The sequence below is a fragment of the Onychomys torridus genome, chromosome 8 (genome assembly GCF_903995425.1).
Source record: "Onychomys torridus chromosome 8, mOncTor1.1, whole genome shotgun sequence".
NCBI classification, from domain to species: Eukaryota; Metazoa; Chordata; class Mammalia; order Rodentia; family Cricetidae; genus Onychomys; species Onychomys torridus.
The window spans coordinates 102,863,921-102,882,539 of NC_050450.1; the positions used below are offsets into that span (position 1 = coordinate 102,863,921).

General features: G+C 45.4%; 1 protein-coding gene and 1 pseudogene across 1 annotated transcript; one reads left to right on the forward strand and one right to left on the reverse strand.

Annotated features, from left to right (window-relative positions):
* The first annotated feature begins 1,476 nt into the window (after positions 1-1,476).
* LOC118588314 lies at positions 1,477-2,244 on the forward strand (annotated as a pseudogene).
* A 3,033-nt stretch (positions 2,245-5,277) lies between these two features.
* On the reverse strand, positions 5,278-15,665 carry Cd300e (CD300e molecule). The gene is made up of 4 exons (XM_036194571.1): positions 15,560-15,665; positions 7,935-8,282; positions 7,169-7,277; positions 5,278-5,691 (listed from the first exon to the last, which is right to left on the reverse strand). The coding sequence occupies exons 1-4, from the start codon at positions 15,597-15,599 to the stop codon at positions 5,565-5,567; spliced, it is 624 nt and encodes a 207-aa protein (XP_036050464.1). The 5' UTR covers positions 15,600-15,665; the 3' UTR covers positions 5,278-5,564.
* Between the last annotated feature and the right edge of the window lie 2,954 nt (positions 15,666-18,619).

Genomic DNA, 18,619 nt, shown 5'->3' on the forward strand with positions numbered 1-18,619 from the left:
TCATTGTACGTGTGGTGCAGCTGGATGAACAGGGAACTTCCTCTGCTGCATAGATTCAAGGCTAGATCTGAACTTGAGAGATGGGTGGGAAGACTCCCAAGGGGAGACACAGACAGGATAGTAGAGACAGATGCAAACTACAGAACACAGCAAACCCCTCTGCTCACCCAGAACACATGTGAGTGCAGGGCATCATGGGAGAGGAGAGCAACCATAGGTAGCTTGTCTGCAGTAATGAGGGAGCACAAGGCAGCCCAGGCTAGCCCAGTGGTGAGGGGCACCGCTGAAGGCTCAGCCTGGTTCAGCACTGCTATGAACTCAGAGCAGAGATTTCTCTGGCCAGGGACACCTGTCACAATGGCTACTAGGGCCACAGGTGTTTGCTCAGAGAAAGAGGGAGAGTTTGGGTTTGAGGCAAGGTCTCATGCAGCTCAGTCTGCCTTGAACCTCCTTCCTCCAGCACTAAAGTGCTGGGATTCCAGGTAATCACCACCATGCTCAGTGTTATGAGGGGCTGAGGACTGAACCCAAGGTTTCACGCATGTCAGCAAGCACTGAGTCCCAGGTGAGCAGAGGGGTTTGCTGTGTTCTGTAGTTTGCATCTGTCTCTACTATTCTGTCTATCTGTGTCTCCCCTTGGGAGTCTTCCCACTGAGATGAATCCACAACCCCTTATTTTGTTTTATAAGACAGAGTTTTGCTGTGTACCCCAAGTTGTCTTCAAACTCTCTACAGTGTGAGCCTCCCAAGTGGTGGGAATCTGCAGTTGGTTTAAATCCAGAGGACAAGTTGTACATGTCGATAGATATAGTTACAGTGTAATGTCTGGTATCAAATTCATGGAAGGAAATTTACACACACACACACACACACACACACACACACACACACACACACGTTGGGGGGGGATGTTTATTGTGGTTAATCTTCATTTTCAGCTTGACTGGCTTTGAAATCTACCCTGTAGGTGTTTCTGTGAGGGTGTGTACAGAGAAATTTGAATGAAGAGGAACAACCAACCCTGAATGTAGGCAGTTCTAAAAACTCTAGGCTGAGGGCCACAAGATGCTGATTGGAGATTAAGAGCCACACTGCCATCTACTGGCGGAAGCTGTCCTGGAGCACCCAGATCAAGGCGAAGGAAAACTGATCCTGATGAGTAATGGAAATTTAAAAGAATTTGCAACCAGGACATTAAACTGCTACAAAAAAGGGTCTTAATCTAGGACTATCTCATTGCTTATTAGAAAAACAACAAGTCTCTCTGGTTCCTCCCTGACAAATGCGTTGGGAGTGTGAGCCAAGGCACCAGCTGCGTGCAAAGAAGGACTATGAAACTTCCTGCTCACTGGTACACCAGGGGTTGGAAAAACCACAAGAGGCAAATAATTTGCATCAAGATCAGGACTGAAGTGCATTAATGTGGGTGATTTAGCTCAACAAGTCTGATCACCGGATATCATTGAGTCTGGCAAGATGGCTTTTACCAAGAGCATGCCGAAAGATGCAGAGATGACGGCACAAATCCTGAAGGACAGGGGAACTGCAGAACATGAGCCAAGAGTCATAAATCAGATGCTGGAGTTTGCCTTCCGATAGATATGTGACCACAACTCTAGAGGATGCTAAAATTTATTCAAGCCATGCTAAGAAAGATACTGTTGATGTGAATGATGTGAGTGAGGTTGGCAGTCCCGTCCCGTGCAGACCAGTCTCTCACTTCTTCCTTGAAAACCAGTCTTTCACTTCTCCAGTGAGAGATTTTTTTATTAGATGCTGCAAGATAAAGAAATCAAACCCCTTTGCCATTGAGCAAGCCACACTCAGCTCCTCAATTGCCACCTGATAGATATTGCTTAACTGCCCCAAACTACAGCCTTTATTTAAAAAAAAAAAAAAAAAAAAAAGGCAAGAGGAGTAACAGTTGCAGTGTGAAGTGTTGGCTCAGTTTCTAGCAGACCAAATATTCCCGCACTAGGCACTCCATTCCAACTAAAGTAGGCACACCAGTGTCCCTCACAGGGCAAAGGTTTACAGTACAGATGCCTGCTTTAAAAGCTTTAATTCCTGCAATATCAGCAGTTCAGAATGTTCTAATTAACCCATCACTAAATGATCCCCATTGTTATTATTACTAATAGGGTATCACAAAATGCAGCCAATGAGTTGGCAAATGTGCTGAAAAGAAAACTTGAAGAAGAAGATAATGATGATGATGATGATGATGACTATGATAATTTGTAATCTAACTGTGATGCATGTAACATGCGTATTTGGTCTTGAATCCTTTGTACTGAAATTAAACAAGCATATTAGATGTTTTAATGCTGTATTTTAGAAAATGGTATTTAATAAGTATACTTACTATGCTTTTTAATTGAAATGTTCAGTTGTAATAGAACTAGCAATGGTTTTTCATCAACTTTTATATATAAAAAATTAAAATTGTCATCTATAAAAAAATTAATAAAAGAACAACAAGACCTGAAGGTATGACACCGAGAGCCCCAGTCACAAGGCAGGCAGAAGAGCTGAATCTGCCCTGCTGACTGGTCCTCACCTCATCCCTGCAGGCCCATCTGTGCACCTTAGGTCAGTCCCCATGCCTGCTGCGAGCACCATATGGCCCCAGGGATACATCCACAGCTCTGAAGTCTCCATCCTCTAGTCAGAGGTCACAGACTAACATCTGAGGTTCTGAATAGACTAACAGACATGTTCTGGTTTGCCCACAATAATTTAAGGGAAATTTGTTGTCTGTGGAAGTTCCACTGTGTGTCTTGGTCCAGAACCCATCTTTTGGTGGCTCCATCTCTCCTTGGGCTCTAGATAATGTCACACATCTTCCACTCAAATGTGTTTGATTGTTTTTTTTTCTTTACAAATAGTTGGGTTATTTACTAGAAAACTAAACATAAACTCACTATATATCTTAGTAGTTGTGCAAGCATACACACTGGAGAAATAAAAATGCATGATCATATGAAGAAAAATATGTGTGAATACGGATAACGGTTTTATTTGTAATGGAAAGGACCCAAATACTCCAGTGAACAAGTAGTTAAACAAACTGTTGTGAATTTATTCCACTTTACAATAGGATCATACCCAGTAATAAAGAGGAATGAATTATTTCTAACTACATCTGCTTGTAGGGATCCCAGAACCATTGTAACTTACCAAGCGGGAAGGAAAGCTGATCCCAAAATATAACATTGAAATGCTTCCATTTCCAGAACATTCTCAAAGTGACAAAACCAGAGTTGGAGAGTATATTAGTGGTCTCTAGTGGACAGTCGTGGGGTAGACTGACATGAAGCAGATTTTGTGATGATGAAGCAATTCTCTGTTTTGACCTTGATGGTCATTACATGGATGTACACAGGACAACAGTGTATAGTTAAACACACATGTAAATGAACACACGTGAAAACTGTTGAGAACTGAGTAGGAGTTGCAATGCAGCTCACAATATTGTGCCGACACCTCACACTACATACATACAGTGCACCCCTAGTAGGGGAAGCTGGAAGAAAGGGTCATAGGACTTGTGAATTATAGGCACGAGGTCTCTAGAGGGTCCAGTAACTGTGCATGTCAACTTCAGTGGCCCTTCATCCTAGCTCACTTCTGCCTTTTTACACTACCTTCTGCCTTCAAACAGTTATGGTTGGCGTGGTTGAAGAGCCGCCGTGGTCTCTGTCCTTGGTCCTGGACGCCTACCTCAGCGGCTTCACCTCCCCTCCGGAGCTCTGTTCTTGGTCCTGAAGCTCACTTGGTGATTTCACTTACCTCTGGGCACCAGGTAATCTCTCCTTGTTCCTTCCTCTCCAGCCCTCAACATTCTGCTAGCCCACACCTCTAGACTCCTAGTCGACACCCCCTGTCTGGTAATGCAGTCATGCACAGACAAACTAGGCTCTGCATCATCCAAGCCCGCCCTTTTCTTTCCCACACCCAGCAGTTACTCCTATTTTACACTTAGACCCGACACTTTCTGACTCTTTCCTTGAAGATGATGCATCACTGGCTAGATAAACTCTCCCATATTACATCCAGGGTCTTGGTATGCTCAAGTGTACCCAATGTTCAGAAGAAAAATGTAAGCAAGGGTTGATGCTGAATCTGTACACTCCATCTGAACTGTTAGAAGGAAAACTTCACTATGCTGGACTGACAGACAGGCCTCATTCTAAGAAACTATGTCCATGGTGTGCTCTATCAGTGGACAGAGCTTCCATGGAGAACTATCATTGTGAGAGTTACCCCTTGGGTCTTTACATTCACTTACAATGCTCCTATAAATATGTCCTCTCTGTGGAAATGGGCATCACTAGTTCAAGGCAAGCCTGAGCCTGAGGGTGGAGAAAGAGGTCTGTGGTGAATGCCTGGAGAGAACAGAGATGGTGATACTTGTAGCTAGCCCTGTGAGGCCCCCTGCAAAGAACATCAAGGAAGAAAACTGGCAAGCATTCAACAAATCGGCCTTTTCCTGAGCTGAGGATGTCCAATAGATGCCCAGATGACATGATATCTCCTCACCACTAGCCCTGCATCTGTCTTTGAATATCTATCTTTATCCTTAAGGTGGTTTCAGCCCATTTCTAAAGTGAGCAGAGATGGACACTAACTTAACACTATGCACAGGGGACCCCTGGGCTAGGAAATACAGAGTGACATCAGAGGCACTCCTCACCTTTTTCTACTGCTGAACTGAGTAACCACAGAACTTCGCCTTCAAGCTGATTGGCCATTTTCAGCCCAGTCAAGCATGTGCTGAACTCTGACACATGCTCTCTGGTCATAGGACATAAGAAGGCTTCAAGATCATGTGAGCTATAAGGATCAAATGAGGTTTTTATAAAAAGTTGTGTGCTTGAGAAAGTGGGCTGTGAAGATGCTCTGCCAGAAGCCAAAACCTCTGGGATTATTCTAGAAGAGGGAACATGGCCTGTGATCCAAATCTATGAGGGATGTGTTCATCAGGAACCTCTTCTCTGTAGGAAAGAGGTGATTGTTGCCATCAGAGACAATGACCTGAGAAGTTTTTGTTTCACAGAGATCAAGGGGGCTAGACTTGTGCTCAAGAACCTTCTAGAGGGTTCTTACCCTTTGAAGCTGACATGAGAGCAGAAACCAAGAAATCTGGAGAAGGGAAAGGAGGATCTCTAACACAAGGTTCCCTTTTTGGGTTAGTGGAGGATGTTTGAGACTGAGTCTTCTTATATAGCCCTGGCTGTCCTGGAACTCACTATGTAAACCAGGCTAGCCCAGAACTCACAGAGAGCCACCTGCCTCTGCCTCTCCAACACTGGGATTAAAAGTATGTCCCAACCCTGTTCCCTGTTTATGCTGAGGACTCCACAGGAGTCTGATTTCTAGGACTCGCTCTCAGATAATCAGGACACTCCCTTAAGACATGGGAATAGTGAAGTCCAGAATCCAGGCACTGCTGCCTCCGTGCAGAATCAATCCAGAGTCCAGTGTGTCTCTCACCCAGTCTGCAGGGCTGAGTCCCTCCCAGAACATTCCTGGGATGCTTCACTTCATAGCTCTTGGGCCGTTCACTCTAAATTTCCCTCAGGGATCTTCTGAAGCCTGTTCACCCAGATGACAGCACAGAGCATGCTCAGAAACAGGGGTAGCTTCAGGAAGACCAGGACCTGGAAGTGGATGCTGCTGAGCAGCGACCTGTGGGCATGTGGTGATGGAAAATGAGTTCAAGGGGAGGTTCCAGGACCCATCTGTCTCGTCCCATGTTTCCTCAAAAGCCCAAATGACCCAGAATCAAACTAAGCAATCGAGGAAGTCTGCCCCTGTGATCCCACCACCCTTCCTCCCTGCATCTCTTGTTGAGAGGTGACTAGTGAAGAGAGGAAAGGGTTGTAGGTAGACACAGTTTACTAGAAGCAAGGCCCAGAGCTACCTACTGTCTTCCAGTTATTAATTGACATTATTAGTGGTGGGGCAGATCTCACACAGCGCAGGCCTGCTTCCTGACATAGTTACATTTGAACTGCTGTGTCTTCAGAGGTCAATTCCCTAACGCACATTATAGATGTGCACTACAGCACCCAATCTATGCAGCTCTGGGGGTCGTACCCTGGGGTTTGTGCATGTTAGGCAAGCATTGTAGCAACTAAGCTACATTACCAGCCTTCAGTTGACTTCTTGAAACTAGTTCTCCTGAATTTCCCCGCCTCAGGGCCTAAAGGCACTGTCTTAGTCAGGGTTCCAATTGCTTCAACAAAACACCATGACCAAAAAGCAAGTTGGGGAGGAAAGGGTTTATTCAGTTTATACTTCCACACTGCTGTTTATCACCACAGGAAGTCAGGTCAGGACTTCAAGCACAGCAGGAACCTGGAGGCGGGAGCTGATGCAGAGGCCATGGAGGAGTGCTGCTTACTGGCTTGCTCCCCATGGCTTGCTCAGCCTGCTTTCTTATAGAATGCAGGACCACCAGCCCAAGGGTGGCACCACCCACCATGTGCTGACCCTCCCCCATGCATTAGTTTTTAAGAATTAAGAAATGTCCTACAGCCATGTTTTATGGGGACATTTTCTCAGTTGAAGTTCCCTCCTTTCAGATGACTCTAGCTTGTATGTCAAGCTCATATAAGACAGCCAGCACGGGCATCATAGCCCTTTCTGAGTACCTCTGGGAGAGAAGGAAGAACAGCTGAAAACTTCAGCCTGGAGCTGGGTCTGCTCCTCGTGAACAACTCCTGGGAGCAAGAACCCCGGCTGAACAAAGACCTTTACACCTATTTGTTTATTGTGGGGCTCGGAGACTGAACGAAGGTTGTTAGACTTAGTGACAAGCACCTTTACTCACTGAGTCACCTCCCTGGCCTTCAACGATGACCTTTGAAAAGTCTACACAGAGCTAGAACTCCAAGTCTAGAGTCTGGTGGGGATGGATAGAAAAGAGAGGGGTGAATGGGAAAGGTCTGTGAATCTACCAAACACAGACTCTGCCTCAAGCCTGTGTTCCTTGAACCCCTCCTCCATACTTGGCATCCACATGCAGGCTTGGAGAATGTGGAAGCTGAGATCAGAGAGGGAGGAAATATCACTCAATAGTAAGGTTTCCTCAATATGGGTGTCACTGCCAACCCCCCAGAATCCTACAGCTCCTGACTCTCCTCAGGCCTTGGACCCTTACCATAGTTGGAGGAAGAACAGCTCTGTGGTGCTAATCCTCAGATGTCTGGTATTCACTAGTGGGAGGGTGGGAGTTGTTGCTGGGAGTGTGGTCTCCGTGGGAGTTGTGGCTGTCAGAGATAAAGATACACATCGGGTCACTGCTTGATCCCAAGCCTGCACTAAATGAGTGTCTGTGTGGGTCTGACATCACACAGAACCATACATTCACAGAGGGTTTCAAGAAGTGCTTTAAACCATATCCTGGGTGGGGCTCTCAAGGGCTGAAGGGGCCTTCCTACCAAAAGACTGACCCTATGTGTCATCTCAGACTTTCCTCCCATCCCTGTCTGCCTCTGCCCGAGGGAGGGCAGAGAGGTCTTCCAGGGTTCCCCCTGCTTGGTGAGGAGCCCAGGAGAGAGAGTGAAGGAACACAGCTCAGCTTGTGGCCTAAGGATCCTCCCAGAGACCGTGGAAGGTTCTCACGCATCCTTCATACGGGAACAATTAAAGATCACTTTAACGCACACTGAGGAGGAATTAGATTGTCTCTCAGCTCCTCCTAGAGACATCAGGAGTTGGGTCATTTGTGTGACCTATACCTCAACCACTCCTTCCTCCTATGGCTGAAAGGTCAGCCATCTCTCTCTATGTCTATACCACACTCTCTCCCCAGCCCAAGTGAGATAAGGACAATATTCATAGGCACACTTCAAGACAATGTCCATCCATGTCCAAAGCACAGACCCTTCCTAAAAGCTCTGTGGCTGGAGCCAGGATAGTCTTACCTGGGAAAACATGTACCTTTACAAGGACGGCTGGGTCACGTGACCATGAATCCCAGATGAAGAAAGTTTGAATCTTGCACCAATAAGATCCAGCGTCATCTTCACTGAGGTTCTCCATGGTCACTGTCATGGTGACATTCTCAGGATGGTCTCTGATGGACACTCGGCCATTCTTCTTTTCTTCCCCATCTCCTTTGGTTTCCACAATGGTTTTACATTTCGTGTCATACTCTCCTCGACACCAGTATTTAAGATGGTTCTTGTGTGATTTTCCATATTGACACTGCACATGAAGAGACCCTCCCACGTAGCCAGACACAGAGCCAGGGCCCTTTAGAGATAGACAACCTGGAAAACGTAAGCCTGAGTCAAGATCTCCTTCCCGATGGGCCCAGAAGTGAGTTTCCCTGAAGCATGGAGAGATCCAGGAAGAGGACCAGGTGGGACATTTGGACTTGGTACCCAAACCAAAAGGACTGGAGGCTGTGGCAGAAAGACAATGAAAATCTGTCCCCAGGGGACACTGGGCACCAAGTGACCACACAGGGAACCTGCCTTTAGGGACTGGTTAAGTGAAGTCAAGGCTGGCATAAAGTTAGGTCATAGGCAAATCACTTCCTTTGGACTCATACCTCTGCATTCTGGAATCTTCTGCATGTCAAACTTGCTCTTTAAAAAATTAACTTCTAAATTGCTTGTGGTGGAGCCTTCCTAGCACTCAGGAGGCTGAAACTGGAGGATTTTGAGTTTGAGGTCAGCCTCATCTACATAGTGAATTTCAAGCCAGCCTGAGCTATGTAGCAGACCATTTTAAAACAAACAAAAAACCTGATTTACTCCACTATTGCGACCAGGCTGTGTGTGTGCCTTGACATAAGTTACTTCATATTGTTTAAAATATTTTTCCAGATTGTGTCTTGCCATGAGAGACACTATATATATATATATATATTAGTTTTTTTTGAAGACAGGATTTCTCTGTATAACAGCTGGAACTCACTTTGTAGACCAGGTTGGCCTTGAACTCACAGAGCTTCCTTGCCTCTGCCACTCAAGTGCTGGAATTAAAGGCATATGCCACCACCACCCAGCAAGACTCTATTTTTTTTTTAAGATTTTTACATTTTTTTTTGTATGTGTGAGGCATACATGCCCACAGAGGTAAGAAGAGGATCCCTGGAACTACAGTTACAGAAGGTTGTGAGCATCCTTGTAGGTTCCAGGAACCAAATCCGAGTCCCCTGTGAGAGCAACAAGTGCTCTTAACTACAGAGCCCTAGTCAGTCCCAAGAGACTGCCCTTTGCAAGTAGCTTTTGACTCTGTTTTGAGGGTGGAGGATAATCGCACACACCGGAATGGACACAAACACCAGCATCCAGCACCACCCACATGGCTCAGGCTGATAGCTGACATATTCCTGGAAGTAGAAAGGGGACACCCTACAGATTTATTGGGGTAAACTGAGACTTTAGGGGTACATGGGCAGTATAGAAAGAAAGGGAAATTATGGGTACATGAGAAGGTGGTGGAGCCTCATTGTCCTAGAGTCTGATTGGAGCCTCTCACCAGCAAATGAAAACATTCCAGCACAATCAGTATTTGCTGTAAAGGCTGCTGTCATAGACTTGGCATTCCTTTCCTATAGAGATAGTCAGTGGTAAAGTAGTAATGGCCCAGGCTTAAGGCTTGAACCTGCCCTTGGGTGAGGTTTCCTTCCTTTCCTCACATTGCCCAAGAAGGTGGTATCTTAGAGAAACCCTGCCTTGAAAAAACAAAACCAAACAAACAAAAAACAAAGGTAGCTTTAGGTCGACTAACTGGCTAAACCTTACTCCCTTGAACTCCAAGCCCAGCTAAGCCCTTCCTCCCTGAAGTTGCTTCTTGCCAGGTGTTTTGTTACAGCATCAAGAAAACTAATACACTGTAGCAGCGCAGCCAGCAGGAAGCATCCTGAGCTGTTTCTTGAACATACAAGCTTGTCTTGTTTCTAGTCACTTCCGTAGCCAATGGTGAGAGCTCCTAAGGCCGACTACCAAGGTCCAGCAATCAAAAGCCCCCTTTGGTTCACCTAATTAACATACCCCATCAAAATGAAACACCTCATCCTAACACAGGGTTTCCCCCTTTACCTTTATAAATCGCCTTTGGCCCCTGTACCACATCTGTCTCCCCTCTATCCAGAGGCAGTCCTTTGTCCCCCCAGGACAAATCCCACTCCCCTTTCCATTGTCCCCTTCCCATCTCCTTTACCATCACATCCCAGCCCATTCTAACACAGACCTCCCCTTCTTCTCCTCCTAAAAATGACACCTTCAAGGTCATTTGCTGCTGTTTTCTGCCTGGGCAGGAAGCAGCCACTTGAACTTTTCTTCCCCGCTTAATAAAGGATCTCTCTGTGAAAACAGGTGTTTGTGCCTAATTCAGGGCTCAGGGGGTACCCCCGCTGAGTGTGGGGGCCTCCTTTAGGTGCCTCTTACTGTGTGTCTGTAAAATGGGAGCATTGCTGCTGCCTTCTCTGCCTCACTCACAAATGGCTCATAGGCTTACATGGTATTAACAGTCCCGATGAGATCATCTACTGTGGGCTCCCTGGGCTGCTGAGAGCACACGGTGCTCAACATTCTACACTTCAATTATTGCCTTTTTTATTAGTTTCTCCATTAAAAATTATTTTATTCACTGGGCATAGTGATGCATGCCTTTAATCCCAGCACTCGGGAGGCAGGGGCAGGGGCAGGTGGATCTCTGTGAATTTGAGGCCAGCCTGGTCTACAAACAAACAAACAAACAAGCAAGCAAGCAAGCAAAAAAAAACCCTAAAAACAAAATTATTTTACTCAAATTATGTTTTCTCAAAGAGAAGTCTCTGTGTGAGTCATCTTTGGAAGCTGGCGTGCTGTTTCAAAGCCACATTTGCTGAACTGAGCATTTTAGATAGACCTGGTGTCATCTCCACTGGAAGACAGTGAATGACAGAATGAAGGTGAACACCGTACACCATCTTTTGTGTAGAGCGAGAGCCTGAGTCAGCTGAGGACATGGCAGCACTGGCTGCAGGAGTCTGGGGAGCCAGACGTTCGACAATTTCACCCAAATTCCAATCTGAGCATTTCTACAACGTCCATGGCTCCCAATGGTGACTGCCTTCTCTCTCCAGCTCCTCGACACCAGGCAACGGGTCATGGTGGTGCTCTCAGCACCTCCATGCAGCGGTGGGGGAGGTGGGCACCTCAAGTCACAGGCCAGGACTCTGATAGCTACAGGTCTAATCAAACCTAAGAACCTTCTAGGATTTGTGGGAGGGAACCTGCCTCTCCACTACATAGCAACAGAGCCAGGACAGAAATGCCTTTTGTGTTTTTGTTTTTGAGATAGCGTTTCACTATTTTAGCCAAATCAACCCTGAACTCAAGATCCTCTTGCCTCTGCTTCCTGAGTGCTGAAATCACAGGCGTGAGGTATCACACCCAGAATGTTATTTTATTTAATATGATGTCTTCAGGTTCATTCATGTTTTGATAAATGTCAGTACTGATTTGATCACTGAAAAATGTGTGCATACATCAAAATAGCATATTGTACCCCATAGTGTGTGCAATCATCATGTCAATCAAATAAAACTCTAATAACATTACAAACTTGAAAGTGTGAACTATAAAATATACAATGAATAGAAGTTCTAGTTTCTCCCTGAAGGGCCAAGATCCACAGGCTGACTGGCCCAGAGACCTAGGATAGAACCAAACACAACTGTAGAAAAATAAAATGTCAATGTAATGATGCCTAATAATATTCTGCTATACTCATAGATTGGTGCCTAGCCCAATTGTCATCAGAGGGGCTTCATCCAGCAAGTGATGGAAACAGATGCAGAGACCCTCAATCAAACATTAGGCAGAGCTGGGGAATCCTGCTGAAGAGGAGGAGGAAGGATTATAGGAGCCGGAGGGGTCATGGACATCACAAGAAAACCCACAAAATCAACTAACCTAAACTCATAGGGGCTCACAGAGACTGAACCAACAACCAGGGAGCCTGCATGGGATTGACCTAGGCCATCTGAATATATGTAACAGTTATATAGCTTAGTCTTCTTGTGGGACTCCTAACAGTGTATGCAGGGGCTGTCTTTGATTCTTTTGCTGGCTTTTGAGATCCTATTCCTCATACTAGGTCTCCTTGCCCAGCTTTAATACAAGGAGAGGTGCTTATTCTTACTGCAACTTCATAGGCCATGTTTTGTTGATATCCATGGGAGGCCTGACCTTTCTGAATAGAAACAGGAGGAATGGATTAGGGGTACAGAGGAGGTGTGTAGGGAGGGGCTGGGAGGAGAGAAGGGAGGGGAAACTACCATCCAGAAGTAAAACAAATAAATACATTTAAAAAAAGAAGTTCTAGTTTCTTGTTAACTTTTTGTTTTTTTTATTGGTGGGGGCGCGGTATTCATAGAGGTCAGAGGACAACTCCAGGGACCAGACTCGAGGTGAGGCTCATGTGGCAAGCACTTTCTGCCGTGGACCACCTCACTGGCCCTAGATTTGTTCGTTTTATTTTTATTTTTGTTGTTGGTTTTTTCTTTCTCTTTCTTTCCTCCTCCTCCTTTTTCTTTAGACAAGGTCTCTCTGATAAGCCAAAGCTGGCCTCAAATTCACAATCCTCTTGTGTGTGTGCCTACAGGTGTGCGCCACCCTGCCTGGCTATTTCTGTTGGTTTTCTGTCAGAAACCACTTCCTTTCTCTTTGCCTCTCCCCGACTTGCTCTGGAATTGTCCTTTCTGTCTTTCTTTCTGTTCTTTTCTCGTTCCTCATTCTCAGGCTTACGATGTCAACCCTGGTGGGTCTCCTCCATAAATATAAAATGCCTGCCTTTTCCCAAACTGTCTTCACAGCCTTGGGTGGGTGCAGTGGGTGGAGGGGGGTTATGAAAGTAGAGGGTGGGTGATGCCAGGGCTGAGATGCAGGAGAGTGCACTTTGTCAGTACAAATTACTGCAAAGCTGAAATCTAGGCGTGAGCACTTGCCTGCCCAGGTGCAAATATAGCCTTGGTGAAAAGTTGAATGGGTCTGGTGGTGAGGCCAGCTAGCACCTGAGGATGAGTGAAAGGGTTTCCTCTTTTCAGTTAACTAATGTAAACAAGCTTACTCAAAGAAGCAGGAGTGGTCCTGCTTCGTGGTGTTCACAGATTACTGTGGTGTCCATATTCTCATCCCATCTGACTTTAAGCTGCCATTTGCTATAAAGAAGGGAAAAGCCCATTGCTGGGAGGTGTCTTTCTGTATGCTGGGAATGTCTTTCCCATTGGTTAATAAATGGGCTGCTTTGTCCTATGGCAAGGCAGCTTATAGGCAGGTGGGAAATCCAGGACAGGGACAGGAGAAGGAGAGGCACAGGCAGAGAAGAGATGCCAGCCGCCACCAGGAAAAGCAAGATATAAATTACCAGTAAGCTATGGCCACATGGCAACTTATAGATTAATAGAAAGGGTGAAGTTATAGGAGCTAGCTAGCGAGAAGCCTACCATAGGCCATACAGTTTGTAAGTAATATAAGCGTCTGAGAGTTTACTTGTCTGAGAGGCTGTGGGACAGGCAGGACACAGGAAAACTTCTGACTACAGCCCATAGTCATCTCCTGCAATCTGGGACAAGGCAGCTCCAAACATCATTGTTTTGCAATCTACTCCAGTAATTACAAAATCTCCACCACACATTCCAAATTGTATGAAGAGTATATCATCATCATCATCATCATCACAATCATCATCACCATTATCGTATTCACCATCCTTGCTACTATAATCACCACCATCCCTGTCACCATCTCCTCCATCTCATCACCCTCATCATTATCATCATCACCACCACTACCACCACCACCGACACCACCATCATCATCATTATCATCATCACCACCACTACCACCACCGACACCACCATCATCATCATCACCTTCAGTTAGGGCAATTCAAGGCCCTCCTAAGGATAACACTATACATCTAATTGTCTTACTTAGCCTAAAGATCTAGATTTTGTTTTGTTGTTTGTTTGTTGTTCTGTTGTTTTAAACCAGACTCTCATATAGCCAAAGCTGGCCTCGAACTGGCTATGTAGCTAAGGATGTCCTTAAGCTCCTGATCTTCCTGTCCGTCTCCCAAGCGCTGAGACTACATGGGTGTGAAGCAACTCCTGGTGAAAAATCTAGATCCTGAAGGTGTGGAGGGATCTTGGGGGTTACCCAGTCTCCTCTCACTTTACTCATGAGAAAGCTGTTTGGGGCCATCAAGATGTCTCTGTGGCTTGCTGTACAAACCTAGCTGTCATAGTTAGGTCCCTAGAATCCCCATAAAGGTGAAAGGAGAGAACTGACTACAGAACTGGCCTCTGACTTCACATTTTCACCCATAACCACACACATGTTACACACATAATAAAAAATTAAAATTAAAAAAAGGAAAAGAAAAGCAAACTATGTGTGATCAGAGTCACCCAACTGGTCTCATCCTTTAAATCCTAGCCTTTAAATTCTATGTACTGTGAGGGCCCATTAAAAAAAAAAAAAACCAGCCAGGGAGTGGTGGTGCACACCTTTGATCCCAGCACTCAGGAGGCAGAGGCAGGCAGATCTCTGAGTTTGAAGTCAGCCTGGTCTACAAAGAGAATTCCAGGACAACAAGGACTAAACAGAGAAACCTTGTCTTGAAAAACAATAACAACAAAAAAAATCATAAAAACTCATCTGTAAGGAAGAGAAATATTCTTTAATTTTCATGCTGAAATATTTCCCATAGAAAAATGTGTTTCCCTCATTTTGTGTCTGTTTCTTAAGACAGGGGTCTCACTATGCAGACCAGAGTAGTCTTTTGATCACTGAGATCTGCCCTGCCCTTATCTCCCAAGTACTGGGATTAAAGGCATACACCACTGTGCTTGGCCTAAGTATCTTTTAAAGGCAAGTATTTTTTTTAAAGGCAAGATCTCACTATGTAGCCAAGGCAGGCCTACAACTTGCAAACCTCCTGCCTCAGCCTCCTGTGTGCTATTATTACTGGTACACACTCTCACATCTATCTATGCATTATTTCTTACAAACCTTTCCAACCTCTTTAAACTGAACTCCAGTAAGATAAAGCCATTGCTACTTCTGTACTTTCCATAATCTTTAAAATCTCTATCTGCACTAAATGTAAAGTATTGCTTTTCTGTTTGACAGCTGTTCAATCTTCAAGACTGACTTCTATGAAGCCTCAATGAAGCTTCTATTCCTCTGAGAGAAAAACTTGGGGGTGGGTCCCTGATGTAGTCTATTTTCTACATCAATGCTCTGTGTTGTAGCAGGTCCAACACTGTAGTAAAATTACTTGACTGCCTCACTTAAATAGGATTTCCTCAACTAAGGAACTTACTTACAGTTGTAACATTCAGAACAATCCAGGCTTGCAGTTTCTACTTAATAAAAGTTTGTAGAGTCCGGGGATGAATGTTGGAGTATACAGATAAAGAGATGGGTGCATGGGTGTGTCCCCTGCCCCTCTTCTGCTGACTCCTCATTTCTGGCTTGAACTCAGGACTCCTACTCTCCCACCCTCTGAAAAATTAGGTTCACAGACCCATAGCCCCACTCACCTTGAAGGCAGAAAAGGAGCAGACCTGGGCACAGCCACATGCTCCTGCCTCCTGGGTGCTGCTGCCTGTAGGAAAAGGCAGGTGGCAGCTGGACTCCAGATGTGTGTAACAGCCCTGGCACCCACCTTCTTGCCCCACTTTCCTCTGTGTTTTTCTCTCATCTACTTCCTTCCCACTCTAAGCTACTTCCCAGTTTGAAAAAAGAGGAAGATGAGCAAGAGCCACTTCAGAGAATGAGCTGATCCACCACATAAGCCTGTACTAATGAAAGCACCGGTTTTCACAGCCGAATCTTCAGGAAAGCCAGTTGTTATGTGTGAACACTCCAGTCCAGGAAATCCCTGTTTTTCCCACTCCATTTCCTGGTTAGTACACTTCCTCAATCTCCATAGCTTCCCTTTGCTATGTCTATCAACTTTGGGATCATCAGAGATAAACACTTGGTGTCTCTCTCAGAAATTATCTCTGTGCAGTTGACTCTAGGCCTCTTCATCCACCCCAGCATCCCAGTCTCCCTTCAGACTCAACGTCCTGCCCTCCTGTGGGCCAGCGCTACTGAAGTTATCAAGTGTTCACCTAATTCAGAATCAAGATCACCACTCAAGGTGGAGACTCCCATCATGCCAACTCCAATCCAGTTTTCATCGTTTTATAACATTATCTATTCATCTGTCTACTGTGTGCACACATGCCGAGGTGTGTACGGAGACTAGAGGACAACTCGCGGGAGTCAGTTCTCTCCTTCTACCACGTGGGGCTTAGGGGTCAATTCAGGTCATCAAGCTTGGCAGCAAGCACCTTCACCCACTGAGCCAGGCCCCCATTTCCGTCATCGACCAACAGTGTGCCTCCGAGCCTGTTGTGGACTCATTCTTCCCTCCAGCCTCCTCATCTATGAAGCAGAATAATCACAATTCTTTTGTTGTTGCCTTTGCTTATTCATTATTCTTCAGCAATTTCATGTGTGTATAGCATATTTTATTTTCACTTGCGTTACTCTCTCTCAACTTCCACTCCCACTAAACTCTTTTTTCCTTCTTGACAAACCCCCCCTCTTATTTCCATGGATTGGTTTGTTTGTGTTTTGTTCTGTGACCCACTGAGTTCAATCACGGCTGCCTGCATGAGCATGGGTGGGAGGCTACTTCCTGGAGCATGGACAAGTTCCCTCTTCCAGCAAAATTGTGATGATTCGTTTTTAAGAGTTTATTCATTTTTATTTTGTTGTGTGTGTGTTTACCTGAATGTATGTCTATGCAATGCATGTATGCTTGGTGCCTGCAGGGGCCATAAGAAAGCAACAGATCCCCCCCGGAGATAAGACAGTTGTGAGTCACTACATATGTGCTAACAAGAGGAGATTTCAGGTCCTCCCACCAAGAAGGTCTAACCAAGGACTGCAGAGATGGCTCATCAGTTAAGACCACTTGTTGCTCTTCCAGAAGACAAGGGTTCAGTTCTCAGCACCATATGGAATCTCATAATAGTCTATAACTCCAGTTCTAGGGCATTCAACACCATCTTCTGGCCTCTGTGTTTAAGAACAAACAAGATTGCGGGGGGGGGGGAGGCACACCTTTAATCCCAGCACTCGGGAGGCAGAGGCAGGTGGATCGTTCAAGGCCAGCCTGGTCTCCAAAGCGAGTTCCAGGGAAGGCACAAAGCTACACAAGAAAAACCCTATCTCGAAAAACGAAAAACAAACCCCAAACAAACAAACAAACAAACAAAAAACCCCACAAGATCAAACCAGTCTCCAGCTCTTTCCATTTGGCTGTTTGGTTGTGTGTGTGTGTGTGTGTGTGTGTGTGTGTGTGTGTGTGTGTGTATCTGTGTGTGTGTGTGTGTGTGTCTGTGTGTGTATGTCTGTGTGTGTGTGCCTGTGTATGCCAGTGTCTGTCTGTGTCTGTGTGTGTCTGTGTCTGTATGTGTTTGTGTAGCTGTATGGTTTTCCTTACCTAATCTGATTTCTAGAGTTGTTTATTTAAACTAAAACATATTACATAAATGTCTGAAATTCTCAAAGAATAAATTAAATTCTGTAAATAAAACCAGGCAGTTTTAAAGAAAAAAGAAAAAAAAAAATGAAAACAAAATGGAAGCTTGGTGTGGTGGCACACGCCTGTAATCCCAGCATTCCTAAGGTAGAGACAAGACGATTGCCATAAATTTCAGGGTTAGCCTGAGCTACAGAAGTGAGTTAGGGGCCAACCTAAGAAACATAGCAAAACCCTGTCTCAAAAAACAAAAAAGCGATAAATAAATAACAATAAATGGAATGGGAGTTAGCAAAGGTAAATATGAGTTAGAGCCCACAAAATAAGTGACATTATCTCACTGCACCCCAAATTCCATAGGCATCAGTAGGTTGGGTACATAAGAGCTTCCCCCAGAGGCTCCAAATATGGGAAGTCTCTACAAATTGCAGACCCAAAGTTTTCGTTTGCAGTGAGTCAAAGTCAGGAGTTGGAACTGTAAAGGGAAAGGCAAGGCTGTGAACAAGAGCTGGTGCCAGGGGGCCAATGGGGAAATGGCCTTGGGCTGTAGCAGGGCCGGAAGGGGGAATCTAAGAAGGCACGATGGGAAAGAAGCCAACAGCTTAAGCCTCTGCCAGAAGAGGACCAACAACTGAGTTCCCTCTGCAAACTGGGATCCTCTAAGGGTCACTGCAGCCACAGACAGCCAGTAAAGGGACTCATGGTAGCACTGAGGTATCTTGGGAGAGTCATGAGCCACTAGAGAGTCTCCCAGAAGAACAGACACTTAGGGACAGCGAGACAGCTCAGGGGGTAAAGGTGCTTGCTGCTAAACCTGAGGACCTTAGTTCTTGCTCTGTTCCAAGGAAACACCTTCCTTGATAAGGGAGAATAGGAAGTTGAAAGGTTGTTCTTACAGGGCTGTAAAGATGGTTCCATCAGTAAAGATCTTGTCACGAAGTAATGAGTACCTGGGTTCAGATTCCCAGCACTCATGGTAAAAAGCTGAGCGTAGCTGTTTGCCACACAGTGGGAAGGCAGAGAGGCACGAGGAACCTTGAGACTTGCTGGCCAGCCAGTTTAG